Genomic DNA, 12912 nt, shown 5'->3' on the forward strand with positions numbered 1-12912 from the left:
AGGATGCAGGTTCTGATGTAGCAGGTGGTAAATCCGTCTGGGTAATAGGGACCTTGGGAAACCGTACTACTGTTTTTTTGTTATTGAGGCTTGCTCGACAGTGTTAGTGAGTTAGAGCTGTTGGGTAGTGTGTTCGAATTAGTGGGTAGTAAGCTAGACCTCCGTGTACAGCAAAGTTCTTCAGTATAAGCATTTAATTAATCTTTTCATTTGATCATTACGTCATTTTATATTTTAAGACTTTTAACTACAGTAATAGTTTATTCATTATAGTTTAATTTAGTAAGATACAACATGTATTATTGTATAATTTTTTTTCATAAAGTTAATTACTTTTTTTGCATAATTAGTTATCTTAATATTTTTTATTAAAGAATCGCAGTTTAATAATAATTTAACACACTTCAACGAAGTTCTGTAAACAATTAGATACTGTAAGGAACGAGTAGAAGTTAAAATAAGTGAATGTGTATCTACTATAAATCATCTTAATTTTTATAAAAACATATTCATTTATTTTAACTTTTACTCTTTCCTTACAGTATTTAATTATTTACAGAACTTCATTGAAGTGTGTTAAGTAAACTCGATTAACACACAGAAACATATGTTAGTTCGATAAAGAAAAAGTACCGTGGAAATTACTTCTTATTATTATATATTTCAGTGAGCTTGCTTACTGAGATCTTTATTAACAAACGATTAGCTTTAAATTTTGAGTACTAACACATTTGTCAAAAGTTGATCTATAAAAAGAACTTTAAATGATGTAAACAAATTTTTGACACCTTATTATTTATTGCCCACTTTTGGAAATGCCGACTAACACAGTGTCTAATTTTGGTTATAAACATTTGTTCAAAAAAATAATTTAAGTAACTTACAATTTTTTTTAATAACCAATACACAAAAGAAATTTTAATATATAAAACACAGTGAGAACATACAAAATAAAATAGCAAATATTAAGCAATCAAAACTTAATTTAACAATCTAAGACTATTTTTTCAATAAAAATAGCACAATTTTACAACGAAGTTAAAAGAATCTCAGGGCGGAATTCAAGAAATACAAAGAAAATATCTGATAGTTTTAAGCAAATAAGTCTAAGCTCGGAAAAAACTATAAATTACAATCAAATACATTTTTAAAACAGTGAGACTTTAAAAATTGAACAACAAAATAAAAAGATCTTTTTGAAATTAATATGGTTTATTCTATTTTTCGTTACGTTATTTAACTTCTAAATCAATAATAAGAAATCTACGCTATTGTTTAAAACTTCACTTAAACACAAAAATTTCTCTCAGTTTTTTCTTAATATTTAAAAAAGTAGTTAATTTCAACAAAAAAAGCAGATTTTAAATAACTAAAGCCTAAAATAATAGCATACAAATAAAAATTTAAAATATAATGAATGCAGTTAGTATAAAATTAAGAAAACATTCGCAACTAACAAAATATTTTATTTAAAAAAGGATTGAATCATTTTTAAATATGAAAAAACAAGGAAACTAACAACACTCATAGAATTTTTTTTTTCCAACCTTGTTATTATCTTATATAATTAAACTGTTAAATTGGTAGTAATCATTAGCACATCAATAAACCAAGAAAAGTATAAATACCGCCATCGGTGAATTAATTACATAGAAACTAGTTTTAAAACATTTGACAACTAGTATCTAAAGCCAAAACTATCAAAAAAGCGGAAAGAAAAACAATAAAACCTAATTAGTTTTATCTAAAAAAAGCAATTTTTTATACTTTACTGCGAGCAGCAAAATAAAGCAGCCTTTTAAAATAAAATTACTTTTAAGCAGCTTAAATTTTATAAATAAACTTAATGTTCTATAAAATAAACAACAAACAAAAAGTTTTAAAATGTTTTAAACAAAAAACTAATGGTTTTAAAGAAAATTCACAATGAAAAAATACTTTAAGCTAATCATAAATCAATAAAACAATTCATAACATCTCTTAAACGAGCTTTTAGCTTTGAAAAACATAGACTAGGTACTACTACTAGTTAAAAGTTTATGTGGCAAAACGGTACATTTCAAGTATTATTTTAACTATTTTCCGATTTATACACTGTACAGTTTTTAGTACTTCTTTGAGTTCTTCTTTTTCAAAGTCTTTTTTAAACTTATCATCTTTGAATTACTTTTGTTTGTATATAGATACCTAATTCTTTACTTAAAACTAAAGTTTCTTCAAGGTACATGGTGAAATCTAGTCTTTGCTATAATATTTTCAAGACCCGATAAAGTCTCTTTTACAACTGGTGGTAGCTTCACAAACTTGTCGTACCTAAAAACAAAAGTGAATACATATAATTTTGTAAATTTAAAAATATTATTTGAAAAGTTTTCATAAGATTATGAAAAAATACACAAACTAACGCATTGGTTTCACCATCAGGAAATTTATATTTGACAGGGAAAATATTACATCCATCAATAAGTATTTGACTATTATCTTGATACCTTACCCACAACATATCCTTGCTACCTTGTTTTAAATAATGGACTTTTGAGTTACCAACTTTTATTTTCCTCACAATGCAACTAGTATCTTGAACTAAATCTTCATCTGAGAAAAATATACTTGATTCGTATGAAACATCACAAACAAGTAAAAATATTTACTGTAAACATATATAACAAAAAAAAATTTCATTTTTTGAAACTTATTAAAATTGTTTATAAAAACAAATTGTTCAGTTATCTTCCTTTATTGTACCAACATATGTTTCTGTGTGTTAACGAATCAACACACTTCAACTGGGTTCTGCAAAAAATAATTAATGTAATGAAAGAATAGAAGCATAGAATAAAGTAGGTGTATACATGTTTTCATTAAAATAAAATATTTTCTACAGATAATAGTTAATAATAGGTAAAATTAGGTAAAAGACTGTTATAAAACTATATGATATTTGTGATTATTAAGTCTAAAATAAGTAAAGTAAGCTAAATTACACAACAAAACATAATTATTCTATGCTTCTATTCTTTCATTACAGTAATTATTTTTTTACAGAACCCAGTTGAAGTGTGTTGATTCGTTAACACACAGAAACATATGTTGGTACAATAAAGGAAGATTACTGTACAATTTGTTTTTATTTATATTCCAGTGAAGTTACTTCACTAAGATCTTTTGTTAGCAAAGATTAAACCTATATTTTTGAACAGTTAAAAATGTTTATAGCTATTTTTAAAAACAACTAAAGTTAAGTAAATTTTTTTAAGCAGTTCATAATATCAAACCGATTTTTGAATGAGCAGAACGGTTTATCGTTGGATTTACAACAGATGGTTCGCATTCTTTAGTAGAAATTTTCTTGTTTTCCTGTTGTGATTTGAATGACATGAGTGACTCACTCACTTTGATAGAAACTTGAGTTGGTTGGGGAGATTGTTGTGTCACAACAATTTTCTCATTAGTAACATTACTGCTTTTTTGTTGCAAAAACTTGGTTTTCATATTGGAAGGTATCCTAAAATAGTTTAAGTTTAGAAAATAACAACAATATCAACTTAAAAACCACCAAATTGCCAGATTTATAATGTACTTAAAGCTGTTGCATTACATGTTAATTACTTTGCAAAAAAAAAAGAATACCATTTAAAGCCAATAAAAGTATTGATATATAATTTTTTAACACTATCTTGTTTTAGTAACAGCAGTATTTTTTTAACTTCTACCGGATTAAAAACTGAAAATTTGTACACGACACTAAACTTATAATAGTTATGATCAAGGTAAACATTTAAACCTTCCTATTCTGAGAGGAAAAACAGATCCTAGACTACTAAAATGCTCGGTTATTTTTTCATACTTTTCATTTAACTCTATAACTTCTTCGCGTATTTTTCTTCCGATATCAACAAAAATTGAGTATCTTTTAGGCACATAAGAATCATTATAAAAATCAAGTAGGTCAAGCTGTGAAGTTACGGTCTCGTTACCATCTGATAGTTCTGTTTTTCCTTTTGAGCTCGATAACTTTACACCTAAAAGAAATATAATAAGTACTTTTAGAGTTTAATACAAACTTAAATATTAAATACATAAATTGGTTATAAATAGGTATAAAAATAACTTGTTTTTTTTCCTATTTTTACAAAATAAACATAAATGATTATTTTTGTTAGAAAACTAAAAAAGACTAAAAAAAAGAAATCAATTATAATAAAATACTTTACTAAATTTATATGTAATTAAAAAATAAATAAACGCACCATTATAAAAGTAAATTTCAAATGTAAATAGATTTTCCATTAGTATACATTTAGCTTGTCCAGTGTAAATTGTTATTTTAGCTGTTTGAGATCTTACAATTTCTACATACCTGTTTTAATTCGATTTTAGATAATTTAACACTATAAACTTGAAATAAACTCTACTTAAGGATAAAAAAAACTATTACTTTATTAAATGATAATCATTTATTTTTTATACAGTAAATTTCTTCTAAAATAAGAAACAACTTAAGAAAGTATAAACTTGTATATGTTTATATATTATATGTATATTTTCAAAAATGTTCAAATCAGAACTTTTCTACTAAATTTAGAGCTTTTGTCTGTTACTTTATATTCATGTTTTATAAAGCTATGCTTAATGGATATTGCACAAACTACTTTTAAGTTTAGCCAACAATCAGATTAACTTCTCAGTATAAAAAAATATTATGCTCAGAGTTTACACTTAATAATAGATAACTATCTAGAACATTTTTCTAAAACTTTTAAATGAAACATTATACTTTGTAAAATCTGCATAATTAATGATTCTTAAGTAAAAACCTTTAGAAAAATGATAATTATAGCAATGTTTTTAGCTATCGTAAGTAACCTAAGAAGTTTTTCGTAATCATACAATAAGCATTATACTGAACCAAACAGAGATTAGACTGTACCCACAAAAAGACCATTTAGTACAGAAGCACTGAATCCCGTTTGATAAGACTGATACAGTGGCTATGTGTGCCTGATAAGTTTCAGTAAAAAGGAAACACAGTAGGAAGGAACAACGCTGAAGCTGTTGTTCCACTGAGAAAAAAAACAAAATAAAAACAAAAAAGTAGAACAAGTTTCAGTTATGGAGTTATAGCTTTTAAAGACCCTGCTTTATATGGGGCCCTGCTTCAACTGTACCAACCCAATGATTTTTTAACTATTTTAAAGCTAAGGCATTGAGCTTTATAATTATTTATTATTTGTTATGTTAGCTTAAAAAAGAAAGCTATGTAGTCATGAAGTTATACAATAAAAACAGCCAAATGTATACAGGACCGTCGTGAATTTTCCTGCTAAGTGTTTTTTTCAAACGAAACTTTTGCAATATTGAAGCTGCGACAGCTGCATTTTAAAACGCATACTAATTTCTAACACAAAAATTTGTTAAATGGCTTAGTGCTGGAGCTGCATAAACTTCAGCACCAAGTAAATTAAAAATCATAACCATTAATAAAAATTCATTACAACGCGAGGACAATAAGACTCGAGGAGAAATTATTTTTGTTACATTTACAAATTGATGTAGTTGTAATATAAAAGGTCTTGAATTATTTTAAAATAAAAGTTTTAAGTTTGGAGAGCTTTTTAATTCTCAGCACCACGCGACGTCACTGTTTAAAGGTAATGAAAATGTTTACTTGTTTAGAAGAAATTATACATCGATTAACATATTTTTTACATACTTGTACAAAAGCTTGTAGTGATTAAAATATTTTTCAGGGAGACAATCTTTGTGAAACTCTAACGCTGAATCTGGAGTTTCAATTGGTGAATCTTTGATAACAGTGTTCTTTGATGGTTTGAAAGTCTAAAAATTATATAAAATGTTTTAATAATCAAATAATTCAAACAGAATGTTTGTTAATATCATACTAGTGTAATTAAAAAACCTTAACGAAGTTTCCATCCTTTGAAACGAGTAGAACTTCATACACACTCTCCAGTTGATTTGAACTTTTTATAATTTCTAAACAAGCCCATCCATTTTGGAGAATAGTTAGCTAAAAGTTTTTGTTAATGTAATCATAGGTTAATATTAATACTTTAAAAAATTAAAGATTCTCATTTAATATTAAACTGAATAAACTTTTGGTAAAAAATAAATAGTAGTACATATTAAAATATGAGAATCATACAACTAAAAAGTTAACAAGTCATTTATCAATACATACAATAGTGTTTTTGTTACGATGTCTGGCAGGCAACAATCTTGATGTATCAATCAACATTTCATCAATCAATCTATTGTTAGTCTTCACTTCAAAAGATGGAGTATTTTGCTCTTGCTTTGTATAAGTACGTGAGTTTTTCGTACTTTCAAACTTCTGTTAAAAATATACTTATTAATGCTATAAGATATTTTCATTTGAGAATCTATAAAAAAGAGTACCAAAACTCAATTTATACGAGATTTCACTGATCATATTTTTTTTAATGTTTTATTTAATAAAGTAACTAACAACAATCTTTGTTTTGTTATAACAGTTTAGATAAAATATTTAAACATAATTTTATTAATAAATTTAATAAATCAGTAACTATGAAATTAAAAACTACACAAAACTTAACTGTTCTTGTAAATACTATATTTAAGCTAAACTCATAACTAATGAGGATTATTATTCTGAAACAGGGGTCGGCAAACTGCAACCGGCGGACCAAATGCCCGCAAAATAATTTTCAGCTAAAAACATACTATTTTAAAACAACAACAAAAAAATTGTGGTAAAATTAAAATTAGGCTCCTATTTAAAAATTACTAATTACTAGTGCTTCATTATCAATTATTTCATGATACTTTTAACGTAAAATTATATTAAAAATATAATTACATTAATATAATGTAAATATAAAACTATAAATTATAAAATTATTTCTACAATTATTCTGAATAACTGCGGGCCGCGGAGGACTTATTTCTAAACAGTACGATCCTTGAGCAATTTTCAATAGGAAAACTAGCCTATGAGTTATTGAAGCATGCTGATTCCTGTTAAGCATACTCAAGGTCAATGCGTTTAAATAAGCAAAACGCTCCATGCTGTAAAAAAAGTCTCTAAACTTTTAAACATGCAATAAAGTCAACAACAAAAAATTGTTACTGATTGTTTACGAGTTTAGAAATCTGGTTAGTGATAAAAAAATATTTCTAAACAAACATGTGAATAGCGTTTATTTCTTTTGTTTAAATCATTTTTGGTTTGAGGCATAGAATGCTCATCATCAGAATGACTGAAACTAGGTGCAGATGAATTAAATGGTTTTCTTTTTCATCTACTACAAATCTTTGTGGGGTTTGAGAAAATCTTCGTCTGCTTTTTGTCAGTTGTTTACTATTTTGATTGAACAAATTACTTAAGTTTTGAGATATGGTAGAAATCATATGATCTTTCTTCTACTGACCTTTAGTAAAAATTTATTCAGATTAAATATCTTTATTGATGGAATATATGGTTGGTAATTATTAAAAATCAACTTTTGAATCTCGACAAAAACTTTTTTTTTTTGGAAGTAACTTAAAAAAGACCGTGTGCATGATTTTAGCTGTTTGAAGAAACTTATATGGACACACAAGTCGGTTATCTAAAAAAAGACCGGTATACAACTTTCTTGCTAAAATTTAACGCACATATTACAGAAATAACAATAACTTTTAATCAATTATTTTGAACTTTGAAAATTAAATCAATTAAATAAGTGATCGAAATAATTATAAGGTGATCACATCGAGGCATGTTTTCCGACGGATTGCAGACCACCGTGGAACAATCAAAAAAAGCGCAATATCTACCTATTTAATTGTACAAACTGCTTCAAAAAATATCTTGGTGCTTTCACTTTTCATGTTTTAATTTTTTTTTACATGTCACCTCTCATTGTCCTATCTGGTTTTGTCTCTTACTCAACTATACTTTTATGTTCATTCATAAGTTAAGTTCCAAATTTAATTGGAATCCTGTAACAAATCACAGATAAACTGTGCTTTTTACCTACTACGCACAATAGATCGGCAAGTGGTTTTTTACTGAAGATAACTACCTTGTTGTTTTACAATTATACTAAACATAAATTCTTATTTATTATATATTCAAAATAACTGTAAAAGATCTGTTATATTATAGTACCCGACTGCTTTGCTAGGATCTCTAATAGCAAACGATTAACTATAAATTTTGTTTATTTTTATTAAATACATATAATACATTATTGTTATGTTATATATTGTCAAACGTTAGATATAGGAGCTTAAAAAAGAGAACACATAAAAAATACTATTTTTAATTATATGGAGAAGTCTTGAAAGTCTAAGCATGAGGTAGTTGCCCTTTCATCACAGCTGTAACAACAAGCTTGTGATTTACTGTTAAACTTCCTTGGCTATCTATATATAGTCTTTCTCAGACTTAGTATTAAAAAAAAACTAAGTTACAATTTGAAAAATATTTCACATATAGCTTTTTTCATTATATTTATGGCACCTTTATGAAGTTTCATCATATTTTCTTTCCCATTCAAAGCAACAGTAGTTTTTATAAAACTTAAATGATAAATGTGCCATAAATATAATGAAAAAAGCTTTTAGTGCTGTAGATGCACATAAATCACCAATATTAACATAAAAAAAGTATCTATTGGATAAAATTCAGTTTTTTAATTATCAGATAAACAGATCCTACAGGTGATGTATTTCACTCTAGGACATAAATAAGAACATCAAAGTTGGTGAACCGTATAAGTTGTTTAAAACGAAATCCCTGATAATTTTCAGGTAAATTATTTGTATTGCCAACAAGACACATTAAATGGAATATAAAACTTTACATCTATCTAGCTATGCAGATAGATATCTTGTGTTGCAAGTTGTAGTATCAAATACCATTCTAAAAAACGTATCTGAGCAATCTTAAAATTCAAATACTATCTTGATGGCGCTTGAGACTATTGTGTCAAAATTTTATTCTTATATGTTCTTATACTTTACACTCTTAGTAAGCTTATACTTGAATACCAAGACTATGACAGTTATCCGTTTAACTTGGTCGTTATTATCTTAAAATGTTGCAGATATGTAGTTCTGAGGACAAGATATTTGAAACGTTAAACCTAGGTTAGTTTACGTTTTTTAAAACTACACCACTAACACTTTCACGATTTATAAAGTATGAATAACTAAAGAATTGCTTAATTGTCAGTAACTTATATGGTCTCATTTACCATGCAAAAACAACTTACTAAAAGCGCTGACAGTGCTGTAATGCTCTAAATTAATCTCTTAACTTAAACGGAATTCAGCAGAACGACTTTGCTAATACTATTAAGAATACTATAATTTTTTTTAAAGTAAACATTACTAGATTCGAAATAAATACAATACTAAAGAGGTTTAAACTTGCTTTCAATATAAAGGTGTTCTCTGCCTTATGACGACCTTAAAATAAACTAAAAACTTGTAAAAATATTTACGTTATTAATGTTTTACTTTTAAACTTATAAAATTCTAAAAAACATTGATCTGCATAAAATATAAAAATTTATTGGGTGTTTTGCAATATTTACTGCGCGAAATTTTAACAGTGTGTCATTTATCAGAATTTTTAAGATTTTCAGAATCCGAACTACTGTCTCCGTGAAAGTTTCTTCAAAAACTAAGTTAATATTTCACACAATGTACTTTATAACATCTTCCATGTGGAAAACTTTTTAAGTGGTAAATTTATAACTTGCATTTTTAATAAAAACCATATGTTTACATATTTAAATAAAAAAAAACTATTTTACACAAATAAATTAAAAATTTACTTGCGGGAAGTGTGAATGTTTGGTCTGGCTGGAAGTTGATCACAACATACTCGCGATTTAGTTTTTTGAGACCAAGAGCTTCTACTTCCTGATATTTCATTGGCATCATTTAATTCAATCTGCCGACTTTCAGTTAACAAATTATCCAAAAAGTTTCCATGCAAGACAGGCTTGTAAGATGGAGTTCTACTTGAGTTACCACTTGACAAGGTTTGATTTCCGCTGTCTAGAGAAGTTGAGCGCTCTTTGAGCGCTCTACCATATGATGATGATTTCTACAAAGAAAAAATTATTACTTCTAACACATGAAATAAATATATTATGTTAACTTATAATAAAATTCCTAAAAAGCAACTAAAACAAATCTAACGTTATATATAAAATGTATTTATTATATACTAATACATATACTCATATCTTTTATTATAGGTCTTGGAAATTCGTAAGATATTTAAAAACACTAGTATATTTTAAGCGTTAATTTTAACGAATTTGATACCAGCACAAACAGTGTAAGAACTTTAAATTTTTTTTAATTATCAGTAGTCGAAAAGCTTTTTTTAATAGTAGATTATCCAACCATCATTAAAACAAAACGCTGTATTTATAACAAAAACTGCATTTCAAAATTATTTTAATTTTTTTTTTGAAGTCATGTTAATAAACTACTGTTGAACATTTTTACGTAGTTTAGTTACTTTTTAAAAAATTTTAAATAACTTATTTTATTCAATCATTTGATATATTTTTACTACTTAATTATGCAGACAATCATAAAATTTTATTGTAAATATCTCAAGTCATTGGATACTTATAAAAAAAACGAAATTGCAGCATAAGTTTAAGATATACTAGTAATTAAAAGTGTTACATTATTAAAATAACTTTGTGCTCTTAATATATATTGCAAAAAAATATTAGATACAAACCATAAGATGGTCAATTATTTCTTCAAGAGTAATTCTATCCTGAGGATTTTTCATAAGTAATTTTTTTATAAGATCAGTAGCTGTATTGCTGACGTGTTCGGGAATGACATAGTCTCCAATAACTACACGCTTCAATGTTGATCTTACTACATTTGTCTGTTAATTATATAAAAACATTATTAAATGTTTAAACTACTTTTTATTAATCATTTCTTACAAAAAAAAATTGACAACCCTGTTAACATAATCAAAATCCTTTTTTCGAAGTATAAAAGTCTATAACTTAAAACAATTTTACATTAGCATTTTTAAAGATTGACTAACTAAATACTTTTTGTAATACATCATAATGTTTGTGTTATTAAATTTTGTAAGGTTTTACTTGATAAATATAATCTTATTTTGAAATCTTGTGCAATAAGCCCTGAAATAATTGTAAGCAATATCATTAAAAGATGTTTTTTATATCATATTACATATAATCAGTAATTATTTCGGCCATCATCAGCAAAGTTGAGATGTTTCGCGCCATCAATAACAAATAACGAATAAATAATGATTGTTTGTCGTGTGGTGAAGTTAATTATTTATTATCTATAGCGCAAAAATATCTAATTTGTTGTTGATGGCCAATTTTTTTTTTTGGTCGTGTGGTGAAGTTCATAATTTATTATCATATTATACATAGGTACAGAACTCTATTTGAATAAAATTTATTTATTACACTGCTGAGCTCTTTTAGAAAAACTATGTTTGCCAATTGAAGTTTAAAAAAAATAAAAAATATCTTTATTTCTTTCTTTGAAGTATAGATCTTTTACTGTTCTACTATAGAGCAAAATCATTATAACGTTTCTCCATGTTGAATTGTTAACACAGCTTGACAAATTTTTAGATTGTTAACGTAATCGTTTTAGCAAATAAAACTTAAACTTAAACTCTGTCGACCTGTGTAACTATTCTATCACATAGAAACAATATTAGTTTTATTTAAAAAAAAAGTACTTTTAAAACTTAAGTTGAAAAATTATCTTATTTTATAAAATATTGAGTAATGATTTAATCTAATCTACAGCTATTTATCAAACAATTAAAATTTGAATTAAATAAAAAACAAAAGGAATGTTCAAATAGAAATTATAAAGTCTATAAGTAATTAGAGCCGGTAGTTTTAAAATAGTCATTCTGCAAAACATATAAAAGTTCCTTATTAGACTATTTATACAAATAATTTATATAAAAATTTTTACATATAAAATTAAAAACTATATAAACTTAACAAAGCTTTTTTGTACACTTTTTTGGTTCAACAATTAAATATATTCTATAATTTTTACAATACACTTTGTAAAGTAACTTTAAGTTTACAACATAACTAACAAACTTAAAACAAAGTTTTTATTTTTTACTAGTTTAAATTGATTGCTTAGTTATTTATAACCATAAAAGTATAAAAGTTAAATTTTTAGTTTTATTACAAAAATTGACAAAAAGTTTTTTTTTTTTTTAATTTCACTAACATAATGTTTTAAAAGTTACAAGAAACATTCAAGTTTGAGTTTTTATTAAAAACAGTAAACTGACATCAAATGGGGGATTGCCAACAAGAAAAGTGTATAATAAACATCCAAGTGACCAAACATCAGATTCAAGACCATGCCCATCTCCACTAACCGTTTCTCTATTATCATTTTTAAGCATAAAACAATATAACAGAAAATGTAAATACTTAGTTAAAAACGATTAATTAGATTGCCATTAAAATTTATACGGGTATTCTTTATTTATTTCAACTATTTATTGAAGCAAAAAAAGTTTTAACTAAACTAGAACACTAAATAAATAATCCAGCTAACGATAAACATTACATGAGCAACGACTAAATAATGAACACAAGATGTCAGAGTTGTATAACCGCCAACAATGGGCAAGTTTAAACTCAATAAAAAAATTTCGTTAATGCCGGCTGTTGAAATTATTGCGTGTAATCTGATACTATTATATGTGAGTATATATTAATAAGACATGTAAAATTAAAATAACAAAATACTGAATAGTAAAACCTACTAAATTAACAAAAATATCGGTTTACAACCGAAAACTAATAAAAACTTAAAATACAACAGAATTTTAATAAAGTTTTATATTATTAT

At 25.8% G+C, this 12912-nt stretch overlaps 1 protein-coding gene across 1 annotated transcript; it reads right to left on the reverse strand.

Annotated features, from left to right (window-relative positions):
- Positions 1–2216: 2216 nt before the first annotated feature.
- LOC145848079 (serine/threonine-protein kinase PLK4-like) lies at positions 2217–12450 on the reverse strand. The gene is made up of 11 exons (XM_082953818.1): positions 12385–12450; positions 10760–10915; positions 9881–10105; positions 6203–6355; positions 5921–6031; positions 5714–5838; positions 4251–4360; positions 3785–4022; positions 3276–3505; positions 2406–2595; positions 2217–2313 (listed from the first exon to the last, which is right to left on the reverse strand). Exons 1-11 carry the CDS (start codon positions 12448–12450, stop codon positions 2217–2219), a joined length of 1701 nt encoding a protein of 566 aa, XP_082809944.1.
- Between the last annotated feature and the right edge of the window lie 462 nt (positions 12451–12912).

Source organism: Thalia democratica, unplaced genomic scaffold, assembly GCF_965202585.1.
Source record: "Thalia democratica unplaced genomic scaffold, ktThaDemo2.hap1.1 HAP1_SCAFFOLD_1236, whole genome shotgun sequence".
Lineage (NCBI taxonomy): Eukaryota > Metazoa > Chordata > Thaliacea > Salpida > Salpidae > Thalia > Thalia democratica.

What these genes read in the sequence shown, in the direction of transcription:
- LOC145848079 (XM_082953818.1), bottom strand. Translation starts at nt 12,450, where the DNA reads ATGATAATAGAGAAACGGTTAGTGGAGATGGGCATGGTCTTGAATCTG. An exon ending in CACTACAAGCTTTTGTACAA is followed by an intron (nt 4,361 to 5,713) that starts GTATGTAAAAAA and finishes GAATTAAAACAG; the next exon opens with GTATGTAGAAATTGTAAGAT. An exon ending in CCTGATGGTGAAACCAATGC is followed by an intron (nt 2,314 to 2,405) that starts GTTAGTTTGTGT and finishes TTTTGTTTTTAG; the next exon opens with GTACGACAAGTTTGTGAAGC.